At 28.6% G+C, this 19,703-nt stretch overlaps 1 protein-coding gene and 1 long non-coding RNA gene across 6 annotated transcripts in view; one reads left to right on the top strand and one right to left on the bottom strand.

Moving 5' to 3' along the window:
* Positions 1–19,703, bottom strand: part of LOC136968212 (uncharacterized) — a 208,931-nt gene that overhangs the window by 62,335 nt on the left and 126,893 nt on the right. The gene's annotated exons all lie outside the window — the stretch shown is intronic.
* The window catches only part of POSH (Plenty of SH3s), a 57,192-nt gene that overhangs the window by 20,284 nt on the left and 17,205 nt on the right, over positions 1–19,703 (top strand). For all 5 annotated transcript variants that reach the window (XM_067262186.1, XM_067262188.1, XM_067262187.1 and 2 more), the window contains exons 3-5: positions 13,400–13,868; positions 15,124–15,182; positions 19,437–19,650. In XM_067262186.1, the coding sequence (XP_067118287.1) occupies positions 13,473–13,868; positions 15,124–15,182; positions 19,437–19,650 (669 nt within the window). In that variant the 5' untranslated portion in view covers positions 13,400–13,472. The remainder of the gene's footprint in view (positions 1–13,399; positions 13,869–15,123; positions 15,183–19,436; positions 19,651–19,703) is intronic.

Here is a 19,703-nt window from a genome sequence, read left to right as displayed (position 1 = left end):
GGTTTTTGACCAATCGAATACTTATTACTCCGAATTGCGTGCCATTCGAAAATTCAAAAATGTTCCATTAGCTACTGTAGAAACTTTACCCGAAAAACCATTTTCCTTATTCACTTTATAAATCTTAAAAAGTTCAAAACTCTTCAATAAAAAGACCACAAGTTTCTTTCCTTTCCTTTACTCCGTATTCTCTTTTTGCATTAGGGCCTACCATGCTAGCGATAACTTCACTTCGTCTTTTGCATTGATCGGCTGGGACGATAGGAAGGCCTTATAAATTTCAATCTGCTCTAACTGTCGAATTTGATCTGCCTGCTTTGTGGTAGCCAGTAGTTTCACGGTTAATGAGCACCTCGCACAATGAGTATTTCACATAACGAGCAAAACAAATTGTAAAAATTTGCTTCGCTTAATGAGTGATGAGGAGAGGGAAAGTCTTGAATTGTGCGCATGTGGCATACTCCATCAGTCTGTGTTTAGCACTCGTTCTGCTAGCATTTTAGTGTCGCTTGTGATCACATATTTTTCCGAACTTGTGTTCACACATATTACTTATAAACATCAACAACCATAGCCCGTTATATAATAAACACGCCAAACAATATGCCAAATTCTTGGGTTGTTAAATTTAATGACCGATTCCAAATTAAATTTTAGAAATGTTTGAATTAAAAATTAACTGTTTATAATTATTAAATTTAATACGAGATGGAAACATAACTGCCTACCTCTAGTCAAATTAATTAATTTCTAATATTTAATTATAGCCTTTACATAACCCGAGAATTTGGCATATCGTTTGGAGTGTTTATCAAACATATTAGCTTTGATTTTCTTTTTGTTTCTGCAGATCGAATTCTCATTCCAGGACGGTTCATTCCTCACTAGAAGAAAAGATGATGATGATTCATGCTTCTTAACAGTGTATATTGTACAATTTTTTTTGAATAAACGTTACACACAAAACATTTGAGCATTTTTTTGGCATGGAATGCATTATTGTATTTTACATTAATTTCTATGGGAAAAATTGTTTTGTTTAACGAGTGTTTTGCATTACGAGTAAGACTCTGGAACGAATTATGCTCGTTAAGCGAGGTTCCACTGTACCTATATGTGATGATCACACAAAGGTGTTGATATTTGTGGGAGTCTCAGCCAGAAATCTTGACAATAGAATGAAGGAACATAAATGGGTTGTTAGAAAGAGTAAATCAATACTGCTTTTTCTTCATATGCACTGGAGCCTAATGCAGAAGTTCTATGGGAAAACTCCAAGATCATATGGCTGATAACTGACTTATATAATCTAAAACATTTGAAAGTCCTTAAAATTAATAAAATAAATTGGAAGCAAGTTGCATTAACTTTCAAGTGTAGACTTGTTATCCACTGCATGAAAATCGTTATATGAATTATAACTGTGTGTAAACTTCAACCTGCAATAGTTGAAAAATTATTTTATTTTTGTTTATATTTTAAGTTTATCCAGTTTGTAAATGATAAATCATATACAATTTTCATGATTTTTTTTTTCATTTTCAATTTAAAATCTGTGTTTAACCAGTAACCACTATATGTTCTTTTATGTTATGGTTTTAAGTTTTGAATCACCCAAATATTTGAATGCATTTATCCTTTTTGTACTGTACATTGTAAGCAACTGAAGCAGATCCATGAAAGGGATGAAAACATTTTTGATTATAGGATTTCGTCAAATGGCTAAATTTTTTGTAGTATAAAGACACAGTCGATTCAAAAAATTCTTTTGGAAACCACCATTTTATAGTCAGGTCATCTAAAAAGCTTTATTTTAGAACATGTAATAAAATGGTGGTTTTTAAAAGAATTTTTTGAATTGACTGTGTCTTTATTCTACAAAAAACATTTTTATTAAAATTTTGCTGGAGTTTGTTAAGATGTGTGTTTTTAATTGACTTAATTCTCCAGCTGTGGTTATTTTTGAAATTAATATAAAATAATTTCCAAAAATCCTGTGATCCTTATAATTATTGAATTTTTAATTTTTAATCTCATTTAGTCAACCTACTGTTAAAAGAAAATTGGCGAACAAAAAAGTCAGATTCTGATTATTTTCATAATTTGAATATTTATTTCCAACAGTTATTTAAAGCTACTTAAAAACAACATTAACTTCACTTTCCATGTAGTTTGAAAATCTATTGATGTCAGTTTCCTTACACTTGTAATTCCAAATATTTTTTTCTATTTTGAAAATAACATAATATTTAAATATAAGGAAACACGCATTCTAATTTTTTTGCTTTTATTAAACAAGTATGTGTTTTCTCGTATTTAAATATATGTGAAGTTTCATTCGATTTCAAGACAGCATTGTTTTTTTCCACATTCTTATTTCCCATGGTTTAAGTTCTTAAAAGAACACTTTATCTTTTTGGTTGACCATATCTGATCTCCTTAAAGAAACTCATGTTTCATAATTTGAAGGTCATCTATCTGTTCATTTAATAATATATGGATTATTGAATTTCAGATGACATGATGAGTTCTTTTAACTTTAAGCTTTACAATTAACTAACAAATTGAGTTTTTTTATGAGTAGTTCAAAGTTATATATAAGTTAGTTTTTTTTTAACTGTCAGGTAACATTATATAGTTTAGTTAGGAGTTGCTGAAGTATGTGTCAGTGAAAACAGAAGGATGTATTAACTCTAATATTGTAGGTTAGTCTATGCAAATGAGCAGTCATTGTTGTTACTATGATAAGTATGGAGCATTCAATTTTTTATTGTAAATAAAAAAAATTGTTTTTCATTTTCTAATTCTTAGTGAGCTACAGATTTTTCTTATTTAAACTGTAATTTTTTTGATTAGAAAAGTGAAGATTTCTTGGAAGCTGGAATATTCTTATAGCAAACAAGAAATAACTTTTCTTTCTTCTTTCCAGCAAAAAGTTTTTATTACCAAACAAATGTTTTTGGCCTCTTTAGGTCCTGCTTCAAGTTTGAATCAAGTCCCTAAATAAAGCCAAAAATGTTTGTTTGGTAATAAAAATTACTGCTGGTTTTTTATGCACATCTTTGTACAGATAATCGGGAGTTTGGTGTATTAGCAAAATATTATGTAGAAACTTTTTTGACACGTGTTTTAACTGTAAAAGAACTGTTAAAATTTTAATCATCATTTTAATTAGAAAGAAACAACTGAACACAAAATAAAAGTTTGAAGAAGCTCTCTGGAAAAGTTAATCAGAAGTTAATATCTATCTGCTTTAACATTAGTGTGAGATTTTAATTTTATTCGATCTAAGGTGTTAAATTTTTTTTTTTTTTTTTATAATGCTCTCAATGGCTTTTCAGCTTTTCTAATAGAGGTGGCTTTAAAAGCTGGCAAAACTATTTTACTTTAAACATCAATTTTTTTTATATAAATAAGTTGTTTAGTTCTTAAATTATTAGAGTAATAATTAAATTAATAAACAAAAATAATTAGAATAAAATGTTACTAATATTAAATAACTAATAGCTGTTTACTGACTTAATTCATTTGAAGTGATGTAATGGGGGGGAAAATGCTCCTAAGGATTATATTTTTTGGTTAATGTTACCTTAGTTAGCCAAGATGGCAGCTCGTCTCTAATTCCAGCAAGGAAACAGTGGGACACACGTTCTAACCTAACCTAACCTATTCTAATAATTTGGTTGCTAATAATTATGGTAATTTATTAAAATAGGTTAGGTTAGGTTAGAACGTGCGTCCCACTGTTTCCTTGCTGGAATTAGAGACGAGCTGCTATCTTGGCTACCTAAGGTAACATTAACCAATTTTTTTATACTATAGTGATATAAATATATATCAAAAGTGTAATCTCTATATTATTCAAAAATATTTTTTGATTTTCTTATTCAATATTCTTTTGAAAAGAAATTGAAGAAAAATACCAATTTCAATAATTTTAAAAATAACAAAATAAATCTGAATAAATTCAACATTCTGTATAATATGTAAACAAAAAATATGTAATGTTGGATATGTAGTAGAATTAATGAAATTAGATTAGTTTAATTTAGTATTATGATAATTTTGTTCAATTATCATAATTATGCATTATGTTAATTCACAAAATGCATGTTTATATTTATACTTCTGTAGTAGATTCTTTCTTATTCAGTTTGGCGTGAAATAAGGAAAGTCTACCTCTTCTACCAGGAGATTTTTGTAAAGGTCTTGAAATATGTCTCTTTTTTGACGTATTAAATCCAAATGATTGCCGAATTATATCAGGCTATGTTACTATTACTATTATTAATTAAATGCTATATAATTTGGCATTAGAGGCCATCTCTTGCTAAAGTTAATAATTATAATTTAAATTAATATTTAATAATTAAGTTAGAAGGTTCTGTAAGAAAAAAAAGTGACCCAAAGTGGGTCTCAAATTGACAACTCTCCCTTACCATGCAGTCATGTTGCCAGTTTATGCTACTTAGACCTTTGTATGATCCTCTCTTCCGGAAACAAGGACCAGATGAAGGTCTGGGTAGTGTAATGTCTGCCTTTAGTGACAAATTATTTAGCATTTAATTAATAATAGTAGTAATAATATAGTCCAATATAATTCAGCAGTCGTTTTGCTTTAATATATAAATATCAGGTTTGGATCCCTGTATTTGTCTTTTTTGACATTATTAAAGGAGTTAGTATACAAATTACCTTCTTCTCAGTAACTTGAATGAATTACAAAGCACAATCAACAAAACCTTGACATCCAGTAACAAAATTTAATGTGAAATTTGATGAATGTTTTTGATCTTAAACAAGATCTGCATCAGGTCAATAATACATTATAAATTGGAATGCTCAGAACACAAGTATTCAAAAATTTTTTAAACTTGTTTTTCAATAATTAGAATGTAAAATATAAAGACGTAAATTAAACTTATAAATATACAAAATCAGTGGTATTTTTAGGAATTATAAAATTAAATCTGATATAAATATAATACATAACAATTACAAAATAATAATAATTGATTTATATTGGTATTTCTTGGTTTTTCGTAATGGCATTGCCATTCAGGCAGATCTTGTATGTTTCTAATGCTTTTCTAGAGCCCAGATGTGGTTGGTTTGAAATGATTTTTGATTAATCTGGCATTCTGAAGGTCTGGAATTCTTAAAATACCATTGATTTTGTGTATTTATGTTTGATTTAGATCATTATATTTTATATTCTAATTATTTAAAAACGTGTTTAAAAAATTTTGGAAAATGTGTTCTGAGCATTACAATTTGGAATATAACGTTGACCTGATACAGATCTTGTGTAAGATCGAAAATATTTGTCAAGTTTTACATTAAATTTCATTACTGGATGCTAAAGGTTTTGTTGATTTTGCTTCGGAGTTAGTACACATAAGTAACAATTTGGTAGAGATCAGTTGATTAATTAGAAGTAATTAACTATGAAAGTTTTGCGTTTGAAAAAATTTGATTATAATTTCAGGTAAATTATTTGAATTTATGCTTACTGATTGTGGAAATAAAATGTAAATTTTATACTTGGTATGTAAATACTAAAAAAACAAAAAATTATGATTTTAATAAAAATTTGAGTAAATAATTGCAAGAAAATTAAAATAATTCTGAATAAACTGATATGATTCTTGATACAGAAAAGATATTTTAGACCTTTGTCAATGTAATAATAATGATTTAGATTTTAAAAAAATCAATAGATGTGATGAAAATAATAATATATTCTTTCTGTAAAATAATGAAATTTTCACCAATGTGAATGCATTTATTTTTCAATATTTTTTTATGATCTTATTTGTAGTCTTATTTGTATAATTTAAATTTTGAATTTATAACAGATTTAATAACCAAACATTTGCATATTCTTATTTGCATGTTAGAGTTGATTTTATGATAATTTTTTTTATTAAATCAGCCATATATATTTATGTATGTATGTTAGTTGTATAATATTTTTATTAAAGTATAAGTAATTTTTACTGAAAAGGATAAATGAAAAAATAAATACAACTTTACCAAAAACTGAAACTGTACTTGTAGAGTACCTTGTTTTTGCGAATTGAGACATTCACAAAAACAAGGTTCCAACCGTATAGACGGAAACATGGAAAGAAAATCGAACACGGTAAGATATTCATCTCCATTTAAATTAATGGCAACAAGCTTGGAGAGAAGTGCACCTGAATCGGAGATTCTGTATGTATATGAATGGAGACGAATATCTTATCGTGTTCGATTTTGTTTCCATGTTTCTGTCTATATGGTTGGAACCTTGTTTTTGCGAATTGAGAAATTTCTTTCTAAGCTCTACTCCTGATGCTCAATCATAACACTCTCAGATATTAGATCTTACTTATTATGCTATTTGTCCTGTTTTTATTTTGATGGACACACTTACATCCAAAAACGGGGAGTACCTATGGGTAGTCCCATTTCAGGGGATCTCTGTGAATTGATCTTACGACAATTGGAGGAGTGGTCATTAAAAAACGTCAAACATTAATATCCTTCTTTACACCCGTTATGCGGATGACATTTTGATTGTATGGAGAAGACGACCAGATATAGGGGAGATATTAAAGGTTTTCAATAATAACAACTACGGGTTAATGCTAAAATTGGATCAGGAAAGCTGTAATATTGTTAATTTCTTAGACATCGAGATTCAAGTTGCTGATAACAAGTTCAACACCACAATGTACCGCAAAGCTACTTATGCCCCTCCTATTCATACCTGTCAATTCAGCGGACCCATGGTCATATAAGGCATCCGCATTCTGCACACTAGTAGCCAGAGCATACTCCTATTCTACAGAACTGTCAGATACCAACAAGGAACTGGAGCATCTCAAACATGTTGCATCCAAACATGGATATGGCCGCACTTTTATTGACAATCTAGCATCCAAATATCTGGCTCAGTCATCTAGCAATCAATGTTAACAAAGCAGAAGCAAATCGGGTTGTCCTTATCTACGAACCTTTGCTGCTTCGCTTATATAGAAGGATTGCAAATAATTTAAATGTACTCGTTACATACAGAAGAAAACCCAGCGTTTTCTGCCTTCTGTCTAACGCAAAGGATGGTGCTGAGGATGCTATGGTTCCTGGGATTTATCACATCCCTCTACATGACAAGAGGTTTGACAGAATACTATCTTACGTGGGATCAATGTACAGATCACTGCAAGCCAGACTAAAGGATCACAAATATGACTTGCAAAAAGGAAACATCAATACCGATTTAGTTTTATGCCAGCGATTCAGTGGTTTCCCCTGTTGGGAACAGGTTAAGCCAATGCACAAGGTCTTCAACCGGCAAAATATTAGAATTTTAGAGGCAGTTGAGATCTACAGGGCAAGCAGGAGTGGAACCTGCATGAACATGGATGCCATTCATGTATACACGATACGTCACAGCCGTTTTCGATTTTTTAAAATTTACAAGGCAACTATGTTCTATTTATAGAATGGTTTTTTTCTGTTTTATATTTCCCGAAGAGGGCCGATAAAATTAGTGGCCGAAAACATTCGAACTTTGAAATTATTTGCTGGAAAGTTAGAATTTAGGTGTTATTTTCGATTCTACAAATGAAAGAAACCTCATAGGATGTTTTTTGTTAATAAAAAAATTTTATTAGGTTTTATACTACAGAAAAGTTAGTAAATTTTTATATAATGTTTACAAGAATTTAAAAATGTATGCTGATTAGGAATTATACAGATAAATGCAATTACCAAATTTTATTATTATTAAACTTTTTACATAACTTATTTTGTAGTTATTTTCAATTTAAAAATATTGAGATTTTTTAGTTAAAGATAATGAATACACACTATATAAAAAGTAGTGAAACAATATAGATCATTACGTTTTTGTTTTAATATTTTTTAAACATCTATAATTTCTCAAAAAACAAAAGTTTTCAGATTTTATATGCTACCATAAATTTTTACATCTCAGAAAATAAAATAAAAGTGCAAAAAATTTATATATTTGGTACTCTTAGAAGTTAAATCTAATGCTAGATGCTTGTTAAAAGGAAAAAAATACATATCTTATGTTAATTCTTAAGTACAAGATGTTATTTTTTGAATTAAGTGGAATAGACTAATTACATTTTCTATATTTAATTTATATTTATCATTAGATAAAAATTTGTTTTATAGACTTACAGCCATAAACATTCCATTGTCTTTAAAATGAGAGATTAATTTGAAGATAAGTTATAAATTAAATATAGATATAGTACAGTAAAAATGTAACTTTAGACTTCCAACTGCAACATTCAATAGTGAATTTGTTACTTTTGTATTTCTGAACATTTACCGAAAATAAAGCTAATGGTAAACAAAGAATTACATTTTTAGTATGTTTTTCTGTTTTGTGATAAATTTTTAAATGTTATAGGATTCTGTATGTAAAAAAATTTAATAAATCATGTTTATTTGTTTTTCTTGATGTTATTAGAATAAAATCACAAACTTTTATGATTTTATAATAATGAGAATAGTATATGAGATTGCTCTGTGTATTATCAATACTTAATACTTACAAATGAACTTTTATCAGTATTTTTCTGTCATCTTCATTATTTTAATGTTATTAGATTTTTAAAAAAGCACAATTATATAATTTTATTTTAATTTCAGTTTGCTCTTTTTGATATGGCTTTTTTTTATATCAAATTAATTCTATTTACATTTTATCTTTATTGCGATAAATTGTCATTGAAAACATTAGACAAAGTTGGATTACTTTTATTATTTTGAGAATTAGAACTTAATAATGCCCGAAGACAGTTTTTAAAAAATATTTTTCTGTTGACAACTAAATAATTTGCTTAATATTTAAAACTTATTGATTTTTGATTAAATATTGATTAAAATCATATTATTGATTTTAATCAAAAATCAATAATATGATTTCAATCATTAAAAAATCAATAAGTTTGAAAATATTAAAAGTATTCCAAAATTATTTATGAATTATTGATGTGAATAGAAAAACATTAAAAAAAGAATTAAATTGTCTTCATATTATTCAGTTTGAATTCTCAATATTATCTAAGGTATTTATTTAATTTGTCATTAATATCATTAATATACTAGGTAATCATTGTTCATTTTAGCCTGATATAGTTAATCTACACTCTATAGATTAATACAGAGATTATTAGATTAATAATGAAACAGATATATACTATAGAATCTATAGTATATATCTGTTTCATTATTAATCATTTTATTTATTTAGTTTTTCAATGAACATTATAAATACTTTCTTGAGATGAATTTTTTTTTAGTTTGTATAAATTTGCTTTGTATATTGGTATTTATGAATAATATGTAATAATGGACAAAGTTAATGATTAATTTCCTTTTGAGTTACACTTAAATCAACCAATCAACTTTTATTACATAAGGATTCATTTCCCATTACTTAGGAGATAATACAATATTTATATGACAATTATTAGTTATAACATTGCCATTACAACAATTTCCTATATATTTTCTAAACAGAAAATTAAGACTACATTAATCTTGTTCAGTTAAATGTTTGAATTAGTTATCTATTTGTATATTCAGTTATAAAAAAAGAAGCAACCTCTTCTGTTACCTTGATATTAAAATATTCACTTAACAATTGTAATTTTAGGAACAATTTTGTTACAATATTCTCTCATAGTCTTATTTTCCTACAAAAACTATATGTTAATCACATACATTAAAATTTTGAAAATAATTATACAAATTAAATATTGTCTTTACATCAAACTTGTGGAAAAGCATGTACAAAAGCTTTTCATCTTTGATATTTTCCAATTTGAGGAGGAGGTATCTGTTTCATGTTTCTTTACAAAAGCAAAAACATATGAAGTTTAGAACTTCTATTATTGTCTGTCTAATGATGATTGTTACAGACTGTAACAATTATCATTAGACAGATTATATGTAGTCTTATTAATTATGATAAATTTTTATATAATCTCAACTATATGAAAAACTTTTTAATATTAAATGGTAAATTAAGAAATAAGTAGTTGTTTATTTGTTGATTATCTAAAATAACAATGTACCATTCATGATTTTTAATGAAGTTAATCTATACTTGTGCCAATTGATCAGAAAAATTTCTGGATCAGTTGGGAGCAGAGAGTATCATTAGTTTCATTCTTCTCCATAAATGGCCATATAGAAAATCCATATGTATTCAAAATTCAAGAAACTTGAACCCAGTTATTGTATTATATAATAAGAGCTAGTTTGCATTTTTTGATTTAACATTTTTAATAAATTTGATAACACATCTCTGTCCTTATTCTAAAATATATTAACTATTCTTTTCATATAAATAGACACAATCTGAATCTATTTAACTTCAGTCCTAGAGCAACACCTGGTATATTCTAATGATAACATGTTACAAATAAATTTATTTTGACTACTACTAACCTTTGGCATTTAGTCAACAACAAACTGGTGAACTCACAGAATTCATGATAATAAAATTAAATATCTTAGATTGAGTGATAAGATTTCTCAACTTGTCTAAATAATCTAAGCATATTTATGATTAATATATTAGATTTTCACATACATTCTTATTGTCTCAAATGATAAGAGTAGGAGTTAGCATGACCCCTAAAAATTTAATTTCTCTTTCTTAATATAAAATGACCTATGCTTCATAGGTCATTTTATATTTGGTAGTCTATTGTCATTATGAATTACCATTACATATGACTTATTAGAATTAATTTTTAGTTATAATTCTTCACTAGGGATGTTCTGATACTGCCAATACTGATACCATATCGATACTTTCTTTCAATACAGAGTACTTGTTATACTCAATACTCTTGGTCCAACACCAATACTGGTATCAGTACTTTTGGTCTGTTACTCAAAACTGGATTTTGCAGCCAAATCAGAAACCGAAATGGAATTTTCTACATGATCTATTAAGACCACTATTTCTAAATAAATATTTAGTTATATATTATGCAGTTCTTTTGTATGTTAATTGACTTGGACCAAGAACTTTCAATGTTTAAAATGAGCTACAATTTGTATATACTTGTTTGTACTGATATTTGTAAAATTTGAACACAGTAACTTTCAATGAACAAAGAACTTTCAATGCAAAGACAGTGTTTTACCTTTTCACCAATGACTTCTTATTCACTCCTACTCCATGTATAGTAGGTAGTACCTACAGAGCCCATTAACAGGACTATAGATCCAGTGCTTCTTTTTTGTACATAAGAAATTTTTACTGTAAACTGAAGTACTGATGCACTGACTTCTAAACCAGATAGCCAGATCTAATTCTCCGAAATAAGAAACAAAATAGTAGCGAGGTTGAGATCAAAGTTTTAAATGTGAAAATGTGTACGTCGGACGTTCAGCACCGCTTTCCTGTATGCCTAGAAGTTTGACAATGGCATTTGGAATGTTGAGCATGATTCCACTGACTTTCCAAACACCATTGTCAAACTTCTAGGCTTACAGGAAAGTGGCGCTGAACGTCCGACGTACACGTTTTCGCATTTAAAACTTCGGCTTTAACCTCGCTAGTAATTGCTGCTCTGGGTCCCACTCAGCTGTCATTGTAATGAGTATAGTACATCTATCCCTCTTTTTATTTGGTCCATTTTATGTGATTTTGAAATAGCATGGTTAACAAAAGACAACTAATCCTCTTTTTATGCAATTGATTTTTTACACCGGGAAAACAGTTTATTTAAAAATTTTTAAATTTAACTTTTTGTTAAAATTGTGTTATAGTTAAAAATGTTACTTTTTTGTTGAAATCAAGAGTTTATTGTACTTATAAAGAGAAATTTAGTACTATATGTACACCAGAGAATGCCATACGTTTGTTTTATGTTGCCTATGCTACATTGTGTTTACTATATTTAAGTACAAATTATGTTAATAACATACGATGATGGAATAAACAAAAGTTTGTTTCTCTTTTTTAAATTGCCTATTTTTTCATTCCATCAAAGTTGTGGTCCCTATTGAGCATTTTTCTACAGGATGCACAGACTACTTTTTTACGCAATTTTTTTACATGGCATTCTTTGGAATGTATCCACCGTGGAAAAAAGAAGGATAAGTGTACCTTCTCATCAGTAAAAAAAAACTGGAAGGCAATGCAACAGAGTGAACAGCGTCATCTGGCAACATTTCAGTTTCAATATCTGATACCAATTTTGGCCAGTATTGATATTTTAAAAGTATTCATGATACCGATAATGATACCTTTGTGATATCAGGCCATCCCTATTCTTTACAGAAGCCCTGCATAGCCTGTGTCTTCCTGCATCTGCATATGACATTTAATGTACAATCTCCTTGCTGATTAGGAATCCATCTTCCTCTCTTTCAAAATAATTATTAAAATCTAACAGATAAAAGTTAAATATGGTGACCAAGGATCACCTTGAGGAAGACCATGAAAAGTCAAGATTCAGTTTATAGACTGATTCTCATCAGATCATAATCTGAAGAGGGCAGGAAGCACATCAAAAAATGTTCAATACATGATCAGGAAGAAAGACAAATTTTGAGGCAGGTAGTACCAGGATATGGGGAGGCATTATGTTCAACACATATATAAACATCTTTGTCAGAGGTATCATTAATTAACATGTAAAATTCCTGGAGCCCAATGTGAGGATTTTTAAGAGACTTTTGGGTTTGACTTCACATTCATAGATGGTGATACACATACACATAGGACTCAACTTATGATTGACTCTTTTGAAAGTGAAGATATTCTGCTTATGAAGTGGACAGCAAGATTTTCAGATCTGAATGTGATAGAACATCTATGAGATGCTTTAGGAGATGAATTGCATTATGTCAGCCTAAACTCAGAAACAAAGTTATTTACCATTTTTCTTGAACATTGGACTTGTTGCTGATAATCATGATAAGCATTCTTATAATTGACAAATTGATGTGAGATGATATGTAGTTGCAAGAATTTTCTTCACTCCGTATTAATGCACAATTTGCTTGTGAATGTACAACGTCTGAATGACTATTTGGATTTTACTTTTATAATTACAATTGAAATTAATGCAAATTAATCATTTTGTTTGTTTATAGTAGATATATTTCACAAACACACCAATTTTCATGTCATTCTAACTAATAGTCTGAGATATCAGGTGATAGTCATTATGCTTGACTTTTGGATACTATTGTAGACAGAAAAGTATGTTTACTTAACTGTCAGTTAATACTTATTAGTAAATGTTTACTATTATATGTGTGTATAATATTAATTAATATTATATATAATATTATAAAATTTATCAACTGCTACTTTTCTAATAAATACATTTTTTTTTTATTACAGGTTTTTTAAATATTAAGTCTGTGTCTGAAGTTTCACAGTATAGTTTATTTTAACTTATAAAGAAGAAAAAAAAATGGATGAATCTTTTCTGAATGATTTGTTAGAATGTTCAGTATGCCTTGAACAGTTGGACAGCAGTAGTAAAGTGCTACCCTGTCAGCATACATTTTGCAAACGTTGTTTAGAAGAAATTGTGAATTCTCACAAAGAACTCCGTTGTCCAGAATGCCGAGTGTTAGTTGAAACAAATGTGGATGATTTACCATGCAATATACTTTTAATAAGGTTGCTGGAAGGAATAAAAAATAATCCTCGCCTTCGAAATGCAAATTTTAGTGGTAGTGAATTACCTAAGAGAAGATCAGATCTACCTCGAAATTCTCAAATTTTACCACCAGTATTACATCCGCCAATAACAAGGCCACTGATATCTACTGTAGCTGGAGAAGGAAGAACAATGCCAAAACAGGTGAGCTATCTTTTGTGTAAGAAGCCTATTTTAGTCTCTTCTCATATATCTAATATAATATTCTATGCCTATTTACATATTGTTAAGACTGGTAATACATTTACATATTATAATTATAATAAATACAAAATATAAAAACTATAATGTGTATATGCAAATATAAAATGTAAAAAAAAATATATTAATTATAAAACATACATTTACATATAATTATTTATATTTATTACCAGTCTGTTTATAAGTATTATTGGATTTTTAAACTCGTTTATTGTAAAATAAAATGCTTGTGGTTACTGTTTCTTTGTACACTTACGTCGGAATGAGTTATAAAATCTCGTACATCACTTTACAGGTATTTTGTATTTAACTTACTAAAGGCAAACACTGGGATAAAATAACAAATTTATTCTTATAGTGTCAACTGATGAAGAGTAATATGTGCTTGAAATGCATTTTGACAAATATAAGAGATGTTTGATCATTCACATCCTTTATTCAATTGTTTTTGGATACTGAAGAAGTGTCTTTGTCCAGCCCTAAGACACTAAAAAAAAGGAGTTTTTAGTATTAGAGGGTACAAACAGAAAAACGAAAAATTTAGATTTATTATTTAATGCTTTAAAGACGATTAAACCTCAGCTCAGTCACAAGTGAAAGAGTTTTTTCTATTTCTGGCAATTTCATGTGCAAAATAAGGACACGGTTGAGCAATAGATCTATAGACATTCTTTGCTTTCTAAAATCACAATTCCAAAAGTCAGTTTTTGCATAAACCCTAGTTTAAACGTTCATTTTTTATATAGTATGTTTTTTTCTGACAAGATGCTTATTTAGAATATGGCTAAAAACTTAATTTTCTCAGAAATAACAGTTTCATAAAATAATTTTTAAATGAAAGATTTTAAAGTTGTTTTATGAAACTGTTAAAATAAGTAGGCAAAGAAACATTTTATGAACAAAATATCTTTATAATTTAGTTACATATGAACTTAGAAAATTATGAAAATAATAATAATACCCTAAATGTAAAGAATTATTATAATGTAAATAAAAATTTAATAAATGAACAAACATACCTAGTTAATGAAAATATATAATATGATATTTGGAAAATACTATAAATTTTATATGATAACTTTTGTACTTTTTTATGACACATGAATCACACATATTTTGTAGTGTATACAAAGCTATATATATAAATTTTTATCTATTTAGTATTTATAAAATAAATGATTAGATTATATTTTTCCAGGTTTTACAATCACTTCCTTGTGCCAAAGCACTTTATCCATATGAAGCAAAACAACCAGGGTAAATAGTTTATCACTTTATTTTTAAATTCCAAATAATTACTCTATATTTTTAAGTATATTACAAAACAACAGATATATATATATGAAAACTTTTTTCATTTGAGCCAATTGGTAAATCTAAGACATTTTCCAGTATCTCTTGGTAAAAGCCTGAAATATAGACATTTTATCAGGAATTTTGGACTTTTACCTGGTACTTTGAATGCTAAATTTAACAAAAATTTGCTTTGGAGTTTGAATGATGATTCAAAATTTGAACTGTGCATACAGTGGAAAAAAATGCTCTTGAAGTGTTAATTCACTTTCCATTATTTCTAATAGGAAAAACTGATTTGGACTTCAAATATTTGGCATTCAAACACCCTCCTGGAATGAATTAAATTTGAAGTACAAAACACCACTTTATATGAAATTTCTAAAGTACTGTACTAAATAAAGCAAAAACTGCATATTGTATAACATTTTGTTTTTGTAAAATAATGCAAGTTCACTCATAGGCATTTTCTATATTTATAAAATTATACCGACTTGCCGATTTAATGACACAAAATGTTTAAACAGAAGCAAACTTCTTACATAAAATGAAAGGGGACCATTAAGAAGCAACATTTATTATCAGAAAACTCTTTAACATCAAAGAATAAAATAAGATATTTGATGTTTGCTAGGCTGTGAAACTGTAATTCTTAGAATATGAAAGTATTGAAACAACGTAGAATATTATTGCAACTAAATGGTTGTCATGGTTGCTCTTGAGTTTATTTTGTTAAGATGTTAATTATTAATTTGCTCCACTGTTTTAAATTGCTCCCTCTTTTTCACTTACTAATTGTTTCCTCTTACAACTGACTGTTTATTTATAATGTTAAAAAATGTTAATAAAAACATTTGTAAACAATAATAAAAACTGAAACCTGATGCTTTGCAATGATACATCAACAACTGCTGTAAATCATTGGGCCGTGATTTGGGAATAGTAATTATAAATTACAAATGAATTTGACACTGGAGGACAACACCTTCCTCTAGTGTCAAATTCATTTGTAATTTCTGATTATTATTTCTAAATTGTAGCTGATGATTTACAGCAGTTCTTGGTGTATCATTTTAACATAATGTAATGCCAAATAAACTGTCAAATTATCAGCTATAATATGGCTATGTAATTAATTAAATATTAAATAATTTGCCTAGAAATAGACAGTTAGGCTGCTATCTCACACTAGATTTAATAATTATAACAATAATTTATTATATTCTTGAATTAATATAATTTATTATATTCTGTTTCCTGAAAATTCTGTTTTTATTTTTCTCAAAGAGGGTTTCTCTGTTTAATTTCTTCTAGAACAGCTGATATTGAATTCTACTGTGTGTTCAGTATGAGCTGTTATAAAAGTTTACAACTGTTATTGGCTGAAACTGATCTAATGAGGTCAAAAATGTTTCCAATTAAGCAGATTAGTAATGTTTGTCTTCTATAACAAGCAGTAACAGAAACATATTTAGAATTAGATCATTGTTTACAGTAAAAACACTACTAAACCAATGCCGGAGTGAAGTTATTTACATATCTTTAAGCCTGTTACCGGTGTGAACTCCAAAAAATGACGAAAAAACGAAAAAACAGTTCTTTACAAACGTTTCGAACCTTAAACGAACCGTTTAAGGTTCGTTTAAGGTTCGTTCTTCAGGTAAAGGCAAATTTCCGATAGAATGAAAGTTAAAAAATAAAAAAGAAACAATTTTAAATTCAAACATGTGCCTCTTGATGACATCCTCATAGGCATGCGCGCTCTAGCAATTGACGATATTTATATATTTTTGTCCATTAGTGCTTGCCATACTATGTACAGAGTTAATTCCTCCTTGTGGTTGATACAAATGTTGTTGAGGCTAGATCTATAGATATAAATGGCCTTCAACCACCTTAGATGTTCCATGTGCTGTGAGGTGCGGATAACTCTCACCTGATTAAATTTCAGCTCTATGTCTGGATCAGTGGCGTAAATGGCAAGGCAGCGTTGTCCGCTTGCTGTAATATTAGCAGTTGCTTTTTAATCAAAACCCCTAAGGAGTGCTTTCGTAGAAGCCAATGAAATGAGGTTTCTATCGCATCTGTGATCCTTAATGGGATGCTATATTTCCTCAACATTAACACAGAATTGAAGGTCGGCAATTCCATTACTGAGGTGTTACTAAAACTGGGATCAAGTCCAATAACACATACCTGTGGGGTCTTTTGTGACCACCTCAGTATAAAATTGCAGGGCATATAATGCCTTAATTAGGAGAGCGCGCACACACTTTCCAACTCAACAAGCTTCCAGGCCGGAAGGAGATGTTACATTTACGGCCACTGATCGCATAACACGACCATGGTACTCCAGAATTACCCATAAATTGACTTAAGATTCACCGCTCCCAAGATCCCTGTAAATTCCACTCCCATGGCAAAAGATCGGACCCGACAAAGAAGAAAAGACCCAGTCACTTACAAACCCTAAAGCACCACATTTGCATCGCACTACGAAAGATTACCCAACCTATTGACATCCTTCGTAATGGAAAGGACGGTCCCAACCTGGACAGATTCCCCGGTGTGTACAGCATCCCAATTAGGATCGCAATTGTTATAGAACTCATATTATAGTGCTCTACAAAGCAACTCCTTAGGGTTAGATTTAAAGACAGACACTGCTAATATACAGCAGCGAGGACCACGACTGCTCTTGCCATTTACGCCACTGATCCAGACATAGAGCTGAAATTTAATTAGGTGAGAGTTATCCACACCTCACAGCACATGGAACATCTAAGGTGGTTGGAGGCCATTTCTGTATCAACCACAAGAGCGAATTAACTCTTGTCCATTAGCATGGCAAAGCGTAATGGAACAAAAATCTATAAATATCTCAATTTGCTTGGAAGCACGCATGCCCATGAGGATGTCATCAAGAGGCACATGTTTGAATTTCAAATTGTGTTTCTTTTTTATTTTTTAATTTGCATTCTATTGGAAATTTGTCTTTACCTGAAGAAGAACCGTTTAAGGTTTGAAATGTTTGTAAAGAACTGTTTTTTCGTTTTTTTGTCATTTTTTGGAGTTTACATTGGTAACAGGCTTGGAGATATGTAAATAATTGTTTGCAGTTTTTAATATGAACACTACAAATGTAAACTTTTAAAATTTATATTAAAATATATTTAAGAAAATGTTCAGAACTAAAAAGTCTATTTACTAACTAATATTTTATCCAAATATTTAGTTTGCTGAATGTAATTCCAATACTTGAGAATTAATTTATCAATATTATCTAATAACATCAACTCTTAACCAGATTTTAATTGATTAAAGCCAAATGTAATTAATAATAATTTACATTTTGGCTATGACATATCACCAAAACATAGTTTTGAAATTTTTTATTGCATAGCAAATAAATGTTATAATTACAAAATACTTGTTTTTCTTTGATAAAAATAAAAAAAATACATTTCTCTAATATGAATATAAATGGATTATTAGTGCAAACTTATAAAAAAACCAGAAAGATTTGAACCTCCAACATACAATATAGTAGTCAAAACCTTATCCATGTGACTAACTGTTAATATATTAGCCGTATAACACGGTACATGAGAAACATGGAAGAATTTAAATTTACTTTTTCTCACGAATGCTTGAGAGTGGCTTTACTATGAACGATAGTGCTATGATACATATCAAACTTGGTGAAATCAGACAAATGCCTTCTCTAGTGATCTTGTTATTTACTCTTGCAATTGTCCTAACTTAAGAAGTGTAGCTAAAGTGAAGGAACAGGAATACTATGAATCTTAGACAAGGATAATATTAACAAAAATAATAATTTAGAAAATATTTATATTTGTGTAATGATCACAAATATAGATATTTAACTTTTTAAAATGTTATTTAGTAAATCACCACATATTATATAATAAATCTTAAATTCATAATTAATATGTGATTTTGATATATGGTTTATTAAAATTATTATATTCAAATGTTAGTTAATTTGGATTTTTTACAATATTTTTAATATGGAATGTATTAAATGATTTTTAAAGTTTATATATAAATGTTTTCTAAACAAATGATTTTACCTGACTATAAGTGATAATATCTTCTAATTAATTTAGTACTATAAAGTACTTTTAAATATATGTAGAAATAAACTTATCTAAATATTAATAAAGTGAATACTTTTAACTTTATTATATTTTATAGAGATCTTTCCTTTAACAAAGGAGATATTATAATATTGAAAAAAAGAATAGATCAAAATTGGTACCAAGGAGAATTAAATGGTAAAGGAGGTTTTATGCCAGCAAGTTACATCCAAGTGATGGTCCCTCTCCCACCACATCTTCCACAGTGCAAAGCACTGTATGATTTTTGTATTACAGACAGTGAAGAAAAAGATTGTCTTTCTTTTTCTAAAGTAAGTATAAACTGAATTCTTATTTTTTATTTAGTGAATTTGGAAATTACACA

Source organism: Centruroides vittatus, unplaced genomic scaffold, assembly GCF_030686945.1.
Source record: "Centruroides vittatus isolate TY-2023 unplaced genomic scaffold, ASM3068694v2 contig_1416, whole genome shotgun sequence".
NCBI classification, from domain to species: domain Eukaryota; kingdom Metazoa; phylum Arthropoda; class Arachnida; order Scorpiones; family Buthidae; genus Centruroides; species Centruroides vittatus.
Note: the sequence above shows the minus strand (reverse complement) of the source record. Positions and strands in the feature narration are given on the sequence as shown.